At 48.1% G+C, this 20,468-nt stretch overlaps 1 protein-coding gene across 1 annotated transcript in view; it reads right to left on the reverse strand.

Moving 5' to 3' along the window:
- LOC106586950 (unconventional myosin-X) overlaps nucleotides 1–20,468 on the reverse strand; it is a 265,626-nt gene that overhangs the window by 171,228 nt on the left and 73,930 nt on the right. Inside the window, exon 2 of the mRNA XM_082969251.1 lies at nucleotides 15,094–15,198. Within this exon, the coding sequence (XP_082825377.1) occupies nucleotides 15,094–15,198 (105 nt within the window). The remainder of the gene's footprint in view (nucleotides 1–15,093; nucleotides 15,199–20,468) is intronic.

A 20,468-nucleotide genomic window follows, 5' to 3' on the forward strand; every position in this document is an offset into this window, starting at 1 on the left:
AGGGCTAACAGGCCTAGAGGAGTAAGGGTTAGCTAACACGCTACAGGGCTAACAGGGCTAACAGCCCTAGAGGAGTAAGGGTTAGCTAACATGCTACAAGCCTACAGGAGTAAGGGTTAGCTAACACGCTACAGGGCTAACAGGCCTAGAGGAGTAAGGGTTAGCTAACACGCTACAGGGCTAACAGGGCTAACAGCCCTAGAGGAGTAAGGGTTAGCTAACATGCTACAAAACTAACAGGCCTAAAGGACTAAGGGTTAGCTAACACGCTACAGAGCTAACAGGCCTACCTCCAGCCCTGACCTTTAACCCCAGAGATCAGTGTTAACTGCAATAGATTCACACCTCTGACATCTATAACCCTAACCCTCACTCTGTAGCCTGTTAGCCTGTGAGCTAACCCTAATTCACACTAACTCACATATATAACCCTAACCCTCACCCTGTAGCCTGTTAGCCTGTGAGCTAACTCTAATTCACACTAACTCACATATATAACCCTAACCCTCACCCTGTAGCCTGTTAGCCTGTGAGCTAACTCTAATTCACACTAACTCACATATATAACCCTAACCCTCACCTTGTAGCCTGTTAGCCTGTGAGCTAACTCTAATTCACACTAACTCACATCTATAACCCTCACCCTGTAGCCTGTTAGCCTGTGAGCTAACTCTAATTCACACTAACTCACATCTATAACCCTAACCCTCACCCTGTAGCCTGTTAGCCTGTGAGCTAACTCTAATTCACACTAACTCACATCTATAACCCTAACCCTCACCCTGTAGCCTGTTTGCCTGTGAGCTAACTCTAATTCACACTAACTCACATCTATAACCCTAACCCTCACCCTGTAGCCTGTTAGCCTGTGAGCTAACTCTAATTCACACTAACTCACATCTATAACCCTAACCCTCACCCTGTAGCCTGTTAGCCTGTGAGCTAACTCTAATTCACATCTATAACCCTAACCCTCACCCTGTAGCCTGTTAGCCTGTGAGCTAACTCTAATTCACACTAACTCACATCTATAACCCTAACCCTCACCCTGTAGCCTGTTAGCCTGTGAGCTAACTCTAATTCACACTAACTCACATCTATAACCCTAACCCTCACCCTGTAGCATGTTAGCCTGTGAGCTAACTATAATTCACACTAACTCACATCTATAACCCTAACCCTCACCCTGTAGCCTGTTAGCCTGTGAGCTAACTCTAATTCACACTAACTCACATCTATAACCCTAACCCTCACCCTGTAGCCTGTTAGCCTGGGAGCTAACCCTAATTCACACTAATTCACATCTATATTTTGATCTCTCTTGACCACCAGGCCATTAGGTAAAACCCCTGACAGGGAGAAAAGTGCATATGTTCACATCCACTCTCCAGGATCTTCTGGGCTGTAACTTGGTATCTCCCAGGATGCACTGGGAAAACAGGAAGAGGAAGACTCACAGAGAGAAAGAAGGAAGTCCCGGCAGCCAATGCGTGAATCCGACGCTCTCGGGAATAGAATTGATTAACCGTTCTCCAGTCACTAATTAACATTGGTCTGATCAGCGAATGCCCCCCCGTCGTTGCCATGGAAACGTGCCTAGCGGCGTAGATGTGAGCGGAGTTGGGATAGCAGCCAGGAGGGGTGCTGAGGTTCACAACTAGTCCCCCCTGGGACAGTACAAAGAGAACAGTATTAGGTTTGCCCTTTCCCAGTGCATCCTGGGAGATACCAAGTTACAGCCCCAGAGGATCCTGGACCTCAATAAGACTTCCCGCTGGTTAAATAATAAAACAGTAGCGAAGCTGTTACAGTAGAACCAACGGGGGGATGAACAATACGCTAGACTACAGTAGTGACGAAAAGTAAGACTAGATTACAGTAGAAGCCACACTAGGGCCCTCTGGGGAAACACAGTAGTTGCACAGCTGTAATCTCTGGAGCAGATTAGTGGGGCAGGAGAGAATCGTATGTCAATATTTCTGCAATAAACCCTGTCTCTGAGGTATTACTATGGTACTCATCATATCCCAGTACTACTGTGCTGATCACACCACATCTCGACCAGGCCTAGCTGAACGACTCTTTTTACTGGCCCTAGTAGTCATGATTTGGTGTTTTTTTTATTTTTTATCCCAGAGTGTTTTTAGTCGTTTGTTTGACCAGCTGGCCGCAATGAATTGTACAGCAGGACTAATACGAGCTTCTCTGCCCCGGACACATGCTCCTGCTCCACCAACTGTCTATCATGTGCACCAGGATCATAAAAGAGGAAAAATACATGTTTAGAGCTGATAATTGATCACATGGTGCAATAATTAATGAAACTAATTGACTATTGAATGTTATGATGGACACAGCTTTCTACATTTTTAGTCATTCAGCAGATGCTCTTACCCAGAGCAACTTACAGTAGTGAATGCATACATTTTTTTTTTTCTTTCTTTTTTGTACTGGTCCCCCGTGGGAATTGAACCCACAACCCTGGCATTGCAAACATCATGCTCTACCAACTGAGCCACACGGGACATACACAGCCTCTGCTCAACAAACTCCGACTCCAGAACCAATCGTTTTGGGGGAGCTGCAGTCAAGCAATGCATTCCTCCAAAAAAGTTGTTCACAAGCTAGTCCTGTTGCGGCCACAACTAGTACTTGTTTCGAATGTATGAAGAAATATTCTTAGTTGTACGTATGTCTAACAATCAATAAATGCACATTGTTTAAAGCTGAAATATGTTACTTTTTGGGCAATCTGACCAAATTCACATAGAAATGTATGTTATAGATCTGTCATTCGCATTGAAAACAAGTCTAAGAAGCGGTAGATCTGTTCTACGTGCTCTATTTCTCTGCTTCCCCTTAAGTTTAGTTTCTGCATCTTTTACTTTTGGTTTTGTACACCAGCTTCGAACAACAGAAAATACAATATGGTTAATTGGTTATGACAGAATATGTGACAGTGGTTTAGATGGTACATACTTTCTCTATAATTTCTAGGTTTTTTTCACATAAACAAAAATTAAGCGAACTATTAAAATTTAAACCAGGAAATGGCGGAGGGATTTCTGCATAGCGCATCTTTAAAGCACACTTCTACAAGCCTCAGAATCAAATGAAAGCTCCAGTAAGCCACTGTGGTGAAGGATATTAACAACAGGCTTGTAGAATCATGACGCTACGAGTTTTCAGTTCATCGTTGGTTGGTAGGGGGGTCCTGCGTGTTCTGGGAATTACTGACTCAAAGTAACAAAATTTGTCGAAAGAGGGCCCCCCGAGTGGCGCAGTGGTCTAAGGCGCTGCATTGCAGTGCTAGCTGTGTCACTAGAGATTCTGGGTTCGAGTCCAGGCTCTGTTGAAGCCGGCCGCGACCGGGAGACCCATGGGGTGGTGCGCAATTGGCCCAGCGTTGCCCGGATTAGGGGAGGGTTTCGCCAGCAGGGATGTTTGTGTCCCATCGTGCACTAGCGACTCCTGTGGCGTAGTGGGCCGGGCGCAGTGCATGCTGACACGGTCGCCAGGTGTATGGTGTTTCCTCTGACACATTGGTGCGGCTGGCTTCCTGGTTAAGCGGGCAGTGTATCAAGAAGCAGCTTGGCTGGGTTGTGTTTTGGAGGACGCACGGCTCTTGACCTTCACCTCTCCCGAGTCCGTAGGGGAGTTGCAGCGATGGGACAAGACTGTAACTACCAATTGGGGAGAGAAAAAATATATATATTTGTCGAAATAATAGCTTTCTTCACTGAAGGAGTAGAAAAGTTCAGAGACGGTAAAAAGAGTCGAACTTCCCATCACTGCTATAGACTAATAACAGTAGTCAGCTGTTTCTGCAAAGAAAAGAAAACCTCAGATTCTATAGTACACAGGGCTGGGAATGTGATTCTCCAATATAAACACAGAGAAATATAGGCTATATCAGCAGTCTTTCTGGACATGAGAAAACAACGGTCTCTGTCACGAGAGACGTATAATTAGACTAAAACATGTTTCTCCACAGGGCGTTCTCTTGGCCTCCTCAGATTTAACAGCTCCTGTATTCTCAGGGCACAGACAGAGAAGGCTTTACAACTCACTGCACACTGACCCTGTATAAAATCACCATCACGTCTTCAGTGACAACGGCTGTGTATTCCAGCCTGGTGGAGAGATACTGTAAAGATGATAGACTCCAGCCAACGCTGAGAGTTGACCTGTGACCTTGTGTAGGAACTCAGTAGACACCAGCCAACGCTGAGAGTTGACCTGTGACCTTGTGTAGAAACTCAGTAGACACCAGCCAACGCTGAGAGTTGACCTGTGACCTTGTGTAGAAACTCAGTAGACACCAGCCAACGCTGAGAGTTGACCTGTGACCTTGTGTAGAAACTCAGTAGACTCCAGCCATGCTGAGAGTTGACCTGTGACCTTGTGTAGAAACTCAGTAGACTCCAGCCATGCTGAGAGTTGACCTGTGACCTTGTGTAGAAACTCAGACTCCAGCCAACGCTGAGAGTTGACCTGTGACCTTGTGTAGAAACTTCAACAGAGCTAGCTGCCACTAGAACACACACGTTGTCCACATTTAGATCCAGCCTCAGAACAGCACAGCAGAGGCCTCCAGAAATAGCATGAAGCCTGGGGTACGGGTGAGGAGGACAGCTGGGTGAACAGAGATTAGGAATGGGGACAGGGAAGATGTCATGTACTTTTGGGCTCTGGGGGTAACCTAGGGCCTTTGGATTAGAATGTACTGTCTAGGAACAAGGAATGACATACAGGACAACCAGCACCTGATGCAACATCAGTCCAAAACCAGACCAGACCAGACCAGACCAAACCAGACCAGACCAGACCAGACCAGACCAGACCAGACCAGACCAAACCAGACCAGACCAGACCAGACCAGACCAAACCAGACCAGACCAGACCAGACCAGACCAGACCAGACCAGACCAGACCAGACCAGACCAAACCAGACCAGACCAGACCAGACCAGACCAGACCAGACCAGACCAGACCAGACCAGACCAGACCAGACCTGAACAGACCAGACCAGAACAGACCAGACCAAACCAGACCAGACCAGACCAGACCAAACAAGACCAGACCTGAACAGATCGATCCAGACCAGACCAGACCAGACCAGACCAGACCAGACCAGACCAAACAAGACCAAACCTGAACAGATCGATCCAGACCAGGGGCGGCAGGGTAGTGACTGTACGTACATACTCCATTACAGGCAACATTCGCACTGAGCTAAAGGCTAAAGCTGCCGCTTTCAAGGTGCGGGACTCTAACCAGGAAGCTTACAAGAAATCCTGCTATGTCCTGCAACGAACCATCAAACAGGCAAAGCGTCAATACAGGGCTAAGATTGAATCGTACTACACTTGTCTTACGTGGCAGGGCTTGCAAACTATTACAGACTGCAAAGGGAAGCCCAGCCGCGAGCTGCCCAGTGACACCAGCCTACCAGACGAGCTAAATCACTATTCTTGCTTCGAGGCAAGCAACACTGAGGCATGCATGAGAGCATCAGCTGTTCCAGACGACTGTGTGATCACGCTCTCCATAGCCGACGTGAGTAAGACCTTTAAACAGGTCAACATACACAAGGCTGCGGGGCCAGATGGATTACCAGGACGTGTGCTCCGGGCATGTGCTGACCAACTGGCAGGTGTCTTCACTGACATTTTCAACATGTCCCTGATTGAGTCTGTAATACCAACATGTTTCAAGCAGACCACCATAGTCCCTGTGGCCAAGAACACAAAGGCAACCTGCCTAAATGACTACACTCACGTCCGTAGCCATGAAGTGCTTTGAAAGGCTGGTCATGGCTCACATCAACACCATTATCCCAGAAACCCTAGACCCACTCCAAGTTGCATACCGCCCAAACAGATCCACAGATGATGCAATCTCTACTGCACTCCACACTGCCCTTTCTCACCTGGACAAAAGGAACACCTATGTGAGAATGCTATGCATTGACTACAGCTCAGCGTTCAACACCATAGTGCCCTCAAAGCTCATCACTAAGCTAAGGACCCTGTGACTAAACACCTCCCTCTGCAACTGGATCCTGGACTTCCTGACGGGCCACCCCCAGGTGGTAAGGGTAGGTAACAACACATCTGCCACGCTGAGCCTCAACACTGGAGCTCCCCAGGGGAGCGTGCTCAGTCCCCTCCTGTACTCCCTGTTCACCCACGACTGCATGGCCAGGCACGCCTCCAACACCATCATTAAGTTTGCAGACGACACAACAGTGGTAGGTAGGCCTGATCACCGACAACGACAGACAGCCTATAGGGAGGAGGTCAGAGACCTGGCTGTGTGGTGCCAGAATAACAACCTCTCCCTCAACGTAACCAAGACCAAGGAGATGATTGTGGACTACAGGAAAAATAGGACCGAGCACGCCCCCATTCTCATCGATGGGGCTGTAGTGGAGCAGGTTGAGAGCTTCAAGTTCCTTGGTATCCACATCAACAAAAAACTAGAATGGTCCAAACACACCAAGACAGTCGTGAAGAGGGCACGACAAAACCTATTCCCCCTCAGGAGACTGAAAAGATTTGGCCTGGGTCCTGAGATCCTCAAAAGGTTCTGCAGCTGCACCATCGAGAGCATCCTGACTGGTTGCATCACTGCCTGGTACGGCAACTGCTCGGCCTCCAACTGCAAGGCGCTACAGAGGGTAGTGCGTACGGCCCAGTACATCACTGGGGCTAAGCTGCCTGCCATCCAGGACCTCTATACCAGGCGGTGTCAGAGGGAGGCCCTAAAAATTGTCAAAGACCCCATAGACTGTTGGCAAGCGGTACCGGAGTGCCAAGTCTAGGACAAAAAGGCTTCTCAACAGTTTTTACCCCCAAGCCATAAGACTCCTGAACAGGTAATCAAATATCTACTCGGATTATTTGCATTGTGTGACCCCCCCTCCCAAACCCTCTTCTACGCTGCTGCTACTCTCTGTTTATCATATATACATTGTCACTTTAACTATACATTCATGTACATACTACCTCAATTGGGCCGACCAACCAGTGCTCCAGCACATTGGCTAACCAGGCTATCTGCATTGTGTCCCACCACCCGCCAACCCCTCTTTTACGCTGCTGCTACTCTCTGTTCATCATATATGCATAGTCACTTTAACCATATCTACATGTACACACTATCTCAATCAGCCTGACTAACCGGTGTCTGTATATAGCCTCGCTAATGTATATAGCCTCTCTACTGTATATAGCCTCTCTACTGTATATAGCCTCCCTACTGTATATAGCCTCTCTACTGTATATAGCCTCTCTACTGTATATAGCCTCTCTACTGTATATAACCTCTCTACTGTATATAGCCTCTCTACTGTATATAACCTCTCTACTGTATATAACCTCTCTATAGCCTCTCTACTGTATATAGCCTCTCTACTGTATATAGCCTCTCTACTGTATATAGCCTCTCTACTGTATATAGCCTCTCTCTACTGTATATAGCCTCTCTACTGTATATAGCCTCTCTACTGTATATAGCCTCTCTCTACTGTATATAGACTCTCTACTGTATATAGCCTCTACTGTATATAGCCTCTACTGTATATAGCCTCTCTACTGTATATAGCCTCTCTACTGTATATAGCCTCTCTACTGTATATAGCCTCTACTGTATATAGCCCCTCTACTGTATATAGCCCCTCTACTGTATATAGCCTCTCTACTGTATATAGCCTCTCTACTGTATATAGCCCCTCTACTGTATATAGCCCCTCTACTGTATATAGCCTCTCTACTGTATATAGCCTCTACTGTATATAGCCTCTCTACTGTATATAGCCTCACTACTGTATATAGCCTCTCTACTGTATATAGCCTCTCTACTGTATATAGCCTCTCTACTGTATATAGCCTCTACTGTATATAGCCTCTCTACTGTATATAGCCTCTCTACTGTATATAGCCTCTCTACTGTATATAACCTCTCTACTGTATATAGCCTCTCTACTGTATATAGCCTCTCTACTGTATATAACCTCTCTACTGTATATAACCTCTCTATAGCCTCTCTACTGTATATAGCCTCTCTACTGTATATAGCCTCTCTACTGTATATAGCCTCTCTACTGTATATAGCCTCTCTCTACTGTATATAGCCTCTCTACTGTATATAGCCTCTCTCTACTGTATATAGCCTCTCTACTGTATATAGACTCCCTACTGTATATAGACTCTCTACTGTATATAGCCTCTACTGTATATAGCCTCTCTACTGTATATAGCCTCTCTCTACTGTATATAGCCTCTCTACTGTATATAGCCTCTCTCTACTGTATATAGCCTCTCTACTGTATATAGACTCTCTACTGTATATAGACTCTCTACTGTATATAGCCTCTACTGTATATAGCCTCTCTACTGTATATAGCCTCTCTACTGTATATAGCCTCTCTACTGTATATAGCCTCTCTACTGTATATAGCCTCTACTGTATATAGCCTCTCTACTGTATATAGCCCCTCTACTGTATATAGCCCCTCTACTGTATATAGCCTCTCTACTGTATATAGCCTCTACTGTATATAGCCTCTCTACTGTATATAGCCCCTCTACTGTATATAGCCCCTCTACTGTATATAGCCTCTCTACTGTATATAGCCTCTACTGTATATAGCCTCTCTACTGTATATAGCCTCACTACTGTATATAGCCTCTCTACTGTATATAGCCTCTCTACTGTATATAGCCCCTCTACTGTATATAGCCCCTCTACTGTATATAGCCTCTCTACTGTATATAGCCTCTCTACTGTATATAGCCCCTCTACTGTATATAGCCCCTCTACTGTATATAGCCTCTCTACTGTATATAGCCTCTACTGTATATAGCCTCTCTACTGTATATAGCCTCTCTACTGTATATAGCCTCTCTACTGTATATAGCCTGTCTTTTTACAATTGTTTTATTTCTTTACCTACCTATTCTTCACCTAATACCTTTTCTGCACTATTGGTTAGGGCCTGTCAGTAAGCATTTCACTGTGAGGTCTACTACACCTGTTGTATTCAGCATTTCACTGTGAGGTCTACTAAACCTGTTGTATTCAGCATTTCACTGTGAGGTCTACTACACCTGTTGTATTCAGCATTTCACTGTGAGGTCTACTACACCTGTTGTATTCAGCATTTCACTGTGAGGTCTACTACACCTGTTGTATTCAGCATTTCACTGTAAGGTCTACTACACCTGTTGTATTCAGCATTTCACTGTGAGTTCTACTACACCTGTTGTATTCAGCATTTCACTGTGAGGTCTACTACACCTGTTGTATTCAGCATTTCACTGTGAGGTCTACTACACCTGTTGTATTCAGCATTTCACTGTGAGGTCTACTACACCTGTTGTATTCAGCATTTCACTGTGAGGTCTACTACACCTGTTGTATTCAGCATTTCACTGTGAGGTCTACTACACCTGTTGTATTCAGCATTTCACTGAAAGGTCTACTACACCTGTTGTATTCAGCATTTCACTGTAAGGTCTACTACACCTGTTGTATTCAGCATTTCACTGTGAGGTCTACTACACCTGTTGTATTCAGCATTTCACTGTGAGGTCTACTACACCTATTGTATTCAGCATTTCACTGTGAGGTCTACTACACCTGTTGTATTCAGCATTTCACTGTGAGGTCTACTACACCTGTTGTATTCAGCATTTCACTGTGAGGTCTACTACACCTGTTGTATTCAGCATTTCACTGAAAGGTCTACTACACCTGTTGTATTCAGCATTTCACTGTAAGGTCTACTACACCTGTTGTATTCAGCATTTCACTGTGAGGTCTACTACACCTGTTGTATTCAGCATTTCACTGTGAGGTCTACTACACCTATTGTATTCAGCATTTCACTGTGAGGTCTACTACACCTGTTGTATTCAGCATTTCACTGTGAGGTCTACTACACCTGTTGTATTCAGCATTTCACTGTGAGGTCTACTACACCTGTTGTATTCAGCATTTCACTGTGAGGTCTACTACACCTGTTGTATTCAGCATTTCACTGTGAGGTCTACTACACCTGTTGTATTCAGCATTTCACTGAAAGGTCTACTACACCTGTTGTATTCAGCATTTCACTGTAAGGTCTACTACACCTGTTGTATTCAGCATTTCACTGTGAGGTCTACTACACCTGTTGTATTCAGCATTTCACTGAAAGGTCTACTACACCTGTTGTATTCAGCATTTCACTGTGAGGTCTACTACACCTGTTGTATTCAGCATTTCACTGAAAGGTCTACTACACCTGTTGTATTCAGCATTTCACTGTGAGGTCTACCTACACCTGTTGTAGTCAGCATTTCACTGAAAGGTCTACACCTGTTGTATTCGGTGCACGTGACAAATAAACTTTGATTTGATTTTATACTTTTATATATATAACATGGACTCTTAACATGATGAAACTTTGTTGCTTCTTGCTGAGAAAGGAAAGGGTTGGGTTTTCACTAGCTTCCATAACCACAAAGTCAGATTCCACAGCCACAAAGTCAGATTCCACAGCCACAAAGTCAGATTCCACAGCCACAAAGTCAGATTCAAGGCAGCAGCTACTCTTCCTGGGGTTTATTATGGATCCCCATTAGTTCCTGCCAAGGCAGCAGCTACTCTTCCTGGGGTTTATTATGGATCCCCATTAGTTCCTGCCAAGGCAGCAGCTACTCTTCCTGGGGTTTATTATGGATCCCCATTAGTTCCTGCCAAGGCAGCAGCTACTCTTCCTGGGGTTTATTATGGATCCCCATTAGTTTCTGCCAAGGCAGCAGCTACTCTTCCTGGGGTTTATTATGGATCCCCATTAGTTCCTGTTGCCAAGGCAGCAGCTACTCTTCCTGGGGTTTATTATGGATCCCCATTAGTTCCTGTTGCCAAGGCAGCAGCTACTCTTCCTGGGGTTTATTATGGATCCCCATTAGTTCCTGCCAAGGCAGCAGCTACTCTTCCTGGGGTTTATTAAGGATCCCCATTAGTTCCAAGGCAGCAGCTACTCTTCCTGGGGTTTATTAAGGATCCCCATTAGTTCCTGCCAAGGCAGCAGCTACTCTTCCTGGGGTTTATTATGGATCCCCATTAGTTCCTGCCAAGGCAGCAGCTACTCTTCCTGGGGTTTATTATGGATCCCCATTAGTTCCTGCCAAGGCAGCAGCTATTCTTCCTGGGGTCTGGCAACATTAAGACAGTTATATACAGTTATAAATATGAATGATTTGAACGGGGACCCCGCTCTAGTCATTCTATTTCTATGGCAGCACATGCAGTCAGGAGTGTTGCTATTCTAACGGTTGTTACGGTGTCCGCGGTAATTTGGCTTGCCAAAATTCCATGACTGTTACAGACCCTATTTTGAAGTTGAGGCAATATAACACATTTTCAGTGCGGCCGTCCGGACGTCGTTGAAGGCTGAATGCGGACCCCAGGGCAAAATTAGTTTGATACACTTGGCCTAGAGAAAGAGGGTTTGGCATGTTTGGCTCAGCGGTCTAAGGCACTGCATCTCATTGCTAGAGGCATCACTACAGACCCTGGTTCGATTCCAGGCTGTATCACAACCGGCCGTGATTGGGAGTCCCCATAGGGCGGCGCATAATTGGCCCAGCGTCGTCCAGATTAGGGCCGTCATTGTAAATAAGAATTTGTTCTTAACTGACATGCCTAACGTTAAATAAAGGTTCAATAAACATACAAAAATAAAAAATAGGGCCAACAAACTTTACTTTCATCGTAATTAGAGAACTTTAATTTCGCTCAGACAGTGGATGGTCCCAGTAGGTAGTGTGGTTGGTCCCAGTAGGTAGTTTGGTTGGTCCCAGTAGGTAGTTTGGTTGGTCCCAGTAGGTAGTGTGGTTGGTCCCAGTAGGTCGTTTGGGTCATTTGGTTTGTCCCAGTAGGTAGTGTGGTTGGTCCCAGTAGGTAGTGTGGTTGGTCCCAGTAGGTCGTTTGGTTTGTCCCAGTAGGTAGTGTGGTTGGTCGCAGTAGGTCGTTTGGTTTGTCCCAGTAGGTAGTGTGGTTTGTCCCAGTAGGTAGTTTGGTTAGTCCCAGTAGGTAGTGTGGTTTGTCCCAGTAGGTAGTTTGGTTGGTCCCAGTAGGTAGTTTGGTTGGTCCCAGTAGGTAGTTTGGTTTGTCCCAGTAGGTAGTGTGGTTTGTCCCAGTAGGTAGTTTGGTTGGTCCCAGTAGGTAGTGTGGTTTGTCCCAGTAGGTAGTTTGGTTGGTCCCAGTAGGTAGTTTGGTTGGTCCCAGTAGGTAGTTTGGTTTGTCCCAGTAGGTCGTTTGGTTTGTCCCAGTAGGTCGTTTGGTTTGTTGGTTTGTCCCAGTAGGTCGTTTGGTTTGTTGGTTTGTCCCAGTAGGTAGTTTGGTTGGTCCCAGTAGGTAGTTTGGTTGGTCCCAGTAGGTAGTTTGGTTGGTCCCAGTAGGTAGTGTGGTTTGTCCCAGTAGGTCGTTTGGTTTGTTGGTTTGTCCCAGTAGGTAGTGTGGTTGGTCCCAGTAGGTAGTTTGGTTGGTCCCAGTAGGTAGTTTGGTTGGTCCCAGTAGGTAGTGTGGTTGGTCCCAGTAGGTTGTTTGGGTCATTTGGTTTGTCCCAGTAGGTAGTGTGGTTGGTCCCAGTAGGTAGTGTGGTTGGTCCCAGTAGGTCGTTTGGTTTGTCCCAGTAGGTAGTGTGGTTGGTCCCAGTAGGTCGTTTGGTTTGTCCCAGTAGGTAGTGTGGTTTGTCCCAGTAGGTAGTTTGGTTAGTCCCAGTAGGTAGTGTGGTTTGTCCCAGTAGGTAGTTTGGTTGGTCCCAGTAGGTAGTTTGGTTGGTCCCAGTAGGTAGTTTGGTTGGTCCCAGTAGGTAGTTTGGTTTGTCCCAGTAGGTAGTGTGGTTTGTCCCAGTAGGTAGTGTGGTTTGTCCCAGTAGGTAGTTTGGTTGGTCCCAGTAGGTAGTTTGGTTGGTCCCAGTAGGTAGTTTGGTTGGTCCCAGTAGGTAGTTTGGTTTGTCCCAGTAGGTCGTTTGGTTTGTCCCAGTAGGTCGTTTGGTTTGTTGGTTTGTCCCAGTAGGTCGTTTGGTTTGTTGGTTTGTCCCAGTAGGTAGTTTGGTTGGTCCCAGTAGGTAGTTTGGTTGGTCCCAGTAGGTAGTTTGGTTGGTCCCAGTAGGTAGTGTGGTTTGTCCCAGTAGGTCGTTTGGTTTGTTGGTTTGTCCCAGTAGGTAGTGTGGTTGGTCCCAGTAGGTAGTTTGGTTGGTCCCAGTAGGTAGTTTGGTTGGTCCCAGTAGGTAGTGTGGTTTGTCCCAGTAGGTCGTGTGGTTTGTTGGTTTGTCCCAGTAGGTAGTGTGGTTGGTCCCAGTAGGTAGTTTGGTTGGTCCCAGTAGGTAGTTTGGTTGGTCCCAGTAGGTAGTGTGGTTTGTCCCAGTAGGTCGTTTGGTTTGTTGGTTTGTCCCAGTAGGTAGTGTGGTTGGTCCCAGTAGGTAGTGTGGTTGGTCCCAGTAGGTAGTTTGGTTTGTCCCAGTAGGTAGTTTGGTTTGTCCCAGTAGGTAGTGTGGTTGGTCCCAGTAGGTAGTGTGGTTGGTCCCAGTAGGTAGTGTGGTTGGTCCCAGTAGGTAGTTTGGTTTGTCCCAGTAGGTAGTTTGGTTTGTCCCAGTAGGTAGTTTGGTTGGTCCCAGTAGGTCGTTTGGTTGGTCCCAGTAGGTCGTTTGGTTTGTCCCAGTAGGTAGTTTGGATTGTTGGTTTGTCCCAGTAGGTAGTGTGGTTTGTCCCATTAGGTAGTGTGGTTGGTCCCAGTAGGTAGTTTGGTTTGTTGGTTGGTCCCAGTAGGTAATGTGGTTGGTCCCAGTAGGTAGTTTGGTTTGTCCCAGTAGGTAGTGTGGTTGGTCCCAGTAGGTAGTGTGGTTTGTCCCAGTAGGTAGTGTGGTTTGTCCCAGTAGGTAGTGTGGTTGGTCCCAGTAGGTAGTGTGGTTGGTCCCAGTAGGTAGTGTGGTTTGTCCCAGTAGGTAGTTTGGTTTGTCCCAGTAGGTAGTGTGGTTTGTCCCAGTAGGTAGTGTGGTTTGTCCCAGTAGGTAGTTTGGTTGGTCCCAGTAGGTAGTGTGGTTTGTCCCAGTAGGTAGTTTGGTTTGTCCCAGTAGGTAGTTTGGTTTGTCCCAGTAGGTAGTGTGGTTTGTCCCAGTAGGTAGTGTGGTTTGTCCCATTAGGTAGTGTGGTTGGTCCCAGTAGGTAGTTTGGTTTGTTGGTTGGTCCCAGTAGGTAATGTGGTTGGTCCCAGTAGGTAGTTTGGTTTGTCCCAGTAGGTAGTGTGGTTGGTCCCAGTAGGTAGTGTGGTTTGTCCCAGTAGGTAGTGTGGTTGGTCCCAGTAGGTAGTGTGGTTGGTCCCAGTAGGTAGTGTGGTTTGTCCCAGTAGGTAGTGTGGTTTGTCCCAGTAGGTAGTTTGGTTTGTCCCAGTAGGTAGTTTGGTTTGTCCCAGTAGGTAGTGTGGTTTGTTCCAGTAGGTAGTTTGGTTTGTCCCAGTAGGTAATTTGGTTTGTCCCAGTAGGTAGTTTGGTTTGTCCCAGTAGGTAGTTTGGTTTGTCCCAGTAGGTAGTTTGGTTTGTCCCAGTAGGTAGTGTGGTTTGTCCCAGTAGGTAGTGTGGTTTGTCCCAGTAGGTAGTGTGGTTTGTCCCAGTAGGTAGTGTGGTTGGTCCCAGTAGGTAGTTTGGTTTGTCCCAGTAGGTAGTGTGGTTTGTCCCAGTAGGTAGTTTGGTTTGTCCCAGTAGGTAGTGTGGTGTGTCCCAGTAGGTAGTTTGGTTTGTCCCAGTAGGTAGTGTGGTTTGTCCCAGTAGGTAGTGTGGTTTGTCCCAGTAGGTAGTGTGGTTTGTCCCAGTAGGTAGTGTGGTTTGTCCCAGTAGGTAATTTGGTTTGTCCCAGTAGGTAGTTTGGTTTGTCCCAGTAGGTAGTGTGGTTTGTCCCAGTAGGTAGTGTGGTTTGTCCCAGTAGGTAATTTGGTTTGTCCCAGTAGGTAGTGTGGTGTGTCCCAGTAGGTAGTTTGGTTTGTCCCAGTAGGTAGTTTGGTTTGTCCCAGTAGGTAGTTTAGGTAGTTTGTCCCTCTTACCTGCTCATAGTTGGTGGTGAGGACCAGGGATCCGTCGTCGTGGTAACAGGAGCTAACAGTAGCAGGAAGGAGCTGATCTTTGTCCCGCAGCCAGACAAGGGCCCCCTGAAACACAACATACAGACAGACAACATGAGACTGTGGCTAAATACTGTCTGCAACAACAACCCCAACATGACGGGCCCCTTGAAACACAACAGACAGACAGACAACATGACTCATAACAGAAGAAAATCTGTAGCATGTGGGAGCATGCTACTAGAACCTGATGCCTCTGGCTAAACACAAGATACAACATGAATCTGTGTCAACTGAAGGGCCACTCAGAGAGGGGAAACAGACTAACACTACCAGCAGGATAATCCTACAGTCTAGGTAGAACCGGACGTGCTACCTGTCCCAGACCTGCTGTCCCAGACCTGCTGTCCCAGACCTGCTGTCCCAGACCTGCTGTCCCAGACCTGCTGTCCCAGACCTCCTGGAACCCTGACCTGTTCACCCGACGTGCTACCTGTCCCAGACCTCCTGGAACCCTGACCTGTTCACCCGACGTGCTACCTGTCCCAGACCTGCTGTCCCAGACCTCCTGGAACCCTGACCTGTTCACCCGACGTGCTACCTGTCCCAGACCTGCTGTCCCAGACCTGCTGTCCCAGACCCTGCTGGAACCCTGACCTGTTCACCGGACGTGCTACCTGTCCCAGACCTCCTGGAACCCTGACCTGTTCACCCGACGTGCTACCTGTCCCAGACCTGCTGTCCCAGACCTCCTGGAACCCTGACCTGTTCACCCGACGTGCTACCTATCCCAGACCTGCTGGAACCCTGACCTGTTCACCCGACGTGCTACCTGTCCCAGACCTGCTGTCCCAGACCTGCTGTCCCAGACCCTGCTGGAACCCTGACCTGTTCACCCGACGTGCTACCTGTCCCAGACCTGCTGGAACCCTGACCTGTTCACCGGACGTGCTACCTGTCCCAGACCTGCTGGAACCCTGACCTGTTCACCGGACGTGCTACCTGTCCCAGACCTGCTGTCCCAGACCTGCTGGAACCCTGACCTGTTCACCCGACGTGCTACCTGTCCCAGACCTGCTGTTTTCAACTCTCTAGAGACAGCAGGAGCGGTAGAGATACTTTCAATGATCAGCTATGAAAAAGCCAACTGACACTTACTCTTGTGTTACTGACTTGTTGCACCCTCGACAACTACTATGATTATTATTATTTGACCCTGCTGGTCATTTATGAACATTTGAACATCTTGGCCATGTTCTGTTATAATATCCACCCGGCACAGCCAGAAGAGGACTGGCCACCCCTCATAGCCTGGTTCCTCTCTAGGTTTCTTCCTAGGTTTTGGCCTTTCTAGGGAGTTTTTCCTAGCCACCCCTCATAGCCTGGTTCCTCTCTAGGTTTCTTCCTAGGTTTTGGCCTTTCTAGGGAGTTTTTCCTAGCCACCCCTCATAGCCTGGTTCCTCTCTAGGTTTCTTTCCTAGGTTCTGGCCTTTCTAGGGAGTTTTTCCTAGCCACCCCTCATAGCCTGGTTCCTCTCTAGGGTTTTGGCCTTTCTAGGGAGTTTTTCCTAGCCACCCCTCATAGCCTGGTTCCTCTCTAGGTTTCTTCCTAGGTTTTGGCCTTTCTAGGGAGTTTTTCCTAGCCACCGTGCTTCTACACCTGCATTGCTTGCTGTTTGGGGTTTTAGGCTGGGTTTCTATACAGCACTTTGAGATATCAGCTGATGTAAGAAGGGCTATATAAATACATTTGATTTGATTTTGACAACAACATTCAGACAGAACACATTAGCTAGAAAGATGGAGGTCATTTTCAAAGTTACTGCCAACAGAAGGGTTAACTGGACTAGTTACTGAGTCAGCCTGTCTGTCTGTCTGTCTGTCTGTCTGTCTGTCTGTCTGTCTGTCTGTCTGTCTGTCTGTCTGTCTGTCTGTGTGTGTGTGTCTGTCTGTCTGTCCTCACATCCTGCTGCTACACAGTCATTAGTCTGTCTGTCTGTCCTCACATCCTGCTGCTACACGGTCTGTCTGTCTGTCTGTCTGTCTGTCTGTCTGTCTGTCTGTCTGTCTGTCTGTCTGTCTGTCTGTCTGTCTGTCTGTCTGTCTGTCTGTCTGTCTGTGTGTGTCTGTCTGTCTGTCTGTCCTCACATCCTGCTGCTACACAGTCATTAGTCTGTCTGTCTGTCCTCACATCCTGCTGCTACACGGTCTGTCTGTCTGTCTGTCTGTCTGTCTGTCTGTCTGTCTGTCTGTCTGTCTGTCTGTCTGTCTGTCTGTCTGTCTGTCCTCACATCCTGCAGCTACACAGTCATTAGTCTGTCTGTCTGTCTGTCTGTCCTCACATCCTGCAGCTACACAGTCATTAGTCTGTCTGTCTGTCTGTCTGTCTGTCTGTCTGTCTGTCTGTCTGTCTGTCTGTCTGTCTGTCTGTCTGTCTGTCTGTCTGTCTGTCTGTCTGTCTGTCTGTCTGTCCGTCCATCCTGCTGCAATACAGTCATTAACAGTCAAATCAAATAAATCAAATCAAATCTTATTGGTAAATACACATATTTAGCAGATGCTATTGTGGGTGCAGCGAAATGCTTGTGTTCCTAGCTCCAACAGTAATGGAGGGTGGAGCTGTCCCACCCCCACCCCCACCCTCCTCACACCCCCACCCTGCTCACCCCCCCACCCCCACCCTGCTCACACCCACACCCTGCTCACCCCCACCCTCCTCACACCCCCACCCCCACCCTGCTCACACCCCCACCCTCCTCACACCCCCACAGGGATCTGAGGAGACAGGGATCTGAGGAGACAGGGATCTGAGGAGACAGGAGACAGGGATCTGAGGAGACAGGAGACAGGGATCTGAGGAGACAGGGATCTCAGGAGACAGGAGACAGGGATCTGAGGAGACAGGGATCTCAGGAGACAGGGATCTGAGGAGACAGGGATCTGAGGAGACAGGAGACAGGGATCTGAGGAGACAGGAGACAGGGATCTGAGGAGACAGGGATCTGAGGAGACTGGGATCTGAGCAGGGATCTGAGGAGACAGGAGACAGGGATCTCAGGAGACAGGAGACAGGGATCTGAGGAGACAGGGATCTCAGGAGACAGGAGACAGGGATCTGAGGAGACAGGGATCTCAGGAGACAGGGATCTGAGGAGACAGGAGACAGGGATCTGAGGAGACAGGAGACAGGGATCTGAGGAGACAGGGATCTGAGGAGACTGGGATCTGAGCAGGGATCTGAGGAGACAGGGATCTGTAGCAGGACGCAATAGGAGGAATAGATGATTGGAAAGTGAGGAGAGAAGACCTGCAATAACAGGAATCACGAGTCACTTCCTGTTGATGTTGGAGAACGCTAGGGACTGTCTGTCTACAGCATAATGTGTCCTCTCCACTAGCTGACCACTGAAACTGGTTCTCATGCCAGCCTGGCCAAACAGTATGAATCACCACTGAAACCGGTTCTCATGCCAGCCTGGCCAAACAGTCTGAATCACCCTAGCACCAGCGTTTAGTGGGGTAGTGAGGTGGAGAGAGAGTTACTTGTCCAACAAGGCATAAAATGGAGGATATAAATAATCCTAGGACAAACCCCTAGACCCTAGACCCTAAACCCTAGGCCCTAGACCCTAGACCCTAACCTCAACCCTCCCTACCTCTACACAAGGTTCCAAGGGAATTCATAGTAACAATATGCTGCTGCACTAATTCTTGGTGTAATCAGAGTCAAAATCAGTCATCACCAGGACAGGGCTGGGTGTAGTCAGAGTCACCACCAGGACAGGGCTGGGTGTAGTCAGAGTCACCACCAGCACAGGGCTGGGTGTAGTCAGAGTCACCACCAGGACAGGGCTGGGTGTAGTCAGAGTCACCACCAGGACAGGGCTGGGTGTAGTCAGAGTCATCACCAGGACAGGGCTGGGTGTAGTCAGAGTCACCACCAGCACAGGGCTGGGTGTAGTCAGAGTCACCACCAGGACAGGGCTGGGTGTAGTCAGAGTCACCACCAGCACAGGGCTGGGTGTAGTCAGAGTCACCACCAGGACAGGGCTGGGTGTAGTCAGAGACATCACCAGGACAGGGCTGGGTGTAGTCAGAGACATCACCAGGACAGGGCTGGGTGTAGTCAGAGTCATCACCACCAGGACAGGGCTGGGTGTAGTCAGAGTCATCACCAGGACAGGGCTGGGTGTAGTCAGAGTCATCACCAGGACAGGGCTGGGTGTAGTCAGAGTCACCACCAGCACAGGGCTGGGTGTAGTCAGAGTCACCACCAGCACAGGGCTGGGTGTAGTCAGAGTCACCACCAGCACAGGGCTGGGTGTAGTCAGAGTCACCACCAGCACAGGGCTGGGTATAGTCAGAGACATCACCAGGACAGGGCTGGGTGTAGTCAGAGTCACCACCAGCACAGGGCTGGGTGTAGTCAGAGTCACCACCAGGACAGGGCTGGGTGTAGTCAGAGACATCACCAGGACAGGGCTGGGTGTAGTCAGAGACATCACCAGGACAGGGCTGGGTGTAGTCAGAGTCATCACCACCAGGACAGGGCTGGGTGTAGTCAGAGTCATCACCAGGACAGGGCTGGGTGTAGTCAGAGTCATCACCAGGACAGGGCTGGGTGTAGTCAGAGTCACCACCAGCACAGGGCTGGGTGTAGTCAGAGTCACCACCAGCACAGGGCTGGGTGTAGTCAGAGTCACCACCAGCACAGGGCTGGGTGTAGTCAGAGACATCACCAGGACAGGGCTGGGTGTAGTCAGAGTCACCACCAGCACAGGGCTGGGTGTAGTCAGAGTCACCACCAGGACAGGGCTGGGTGTAGTCAGAGACATCACCAGGACAGGGCTGGGTGTAGTCAGAGTCATCACCAGGACAGGGCTGGGTGTAGTCAGAGTCATCACCAGGACAGGGCTGGGTGTAGTCAGAGTCATCACCAGGACAGGGCTGGGTGTAGTCAGAGTCACCACCAGGACAGGGCTGGGTGTAGTCAGAGTCATCACCAGGACAGGGCTGGGTGTAGTCAGAGTCAGAGTCATCACCAGGACAGGGCTGGGTGTAGTCAGAGACATCACCAGGACAGGGCTAGGTGTAGTACTGGGTGTAGTACTGTACTATATATAATTTACAGTAATATTTACTGCATTACTGTAAATGACAGCGGGTCTTGTCATTGCCACATTTTCCCTGGACGATAAGTAAGGTTCAGGAGATCAACTCATCATTATGGGTCATTGAGAATCCATAAAATGCATGGAAATTGCCTGCAAATAATACCTGTGGGTCCAGACAGACATCATTATGGTGTGGTCGGCATTGCTCATGCTGTCGGTCAGACAAGCCAACTTTTGGGATGAA

Source organism: Salmo salar, chromosome 25 (genome assembly GCF_965601325.2).
Source record: "Salmo salar chromosome 25, fSalSal1, whole genome shotgun sequence".
NCBI lineage: Eukaryota > Metazoa > Chordata > Actinopteri > Salmoniformes > Salmonidae > Salmo > Salmo salar.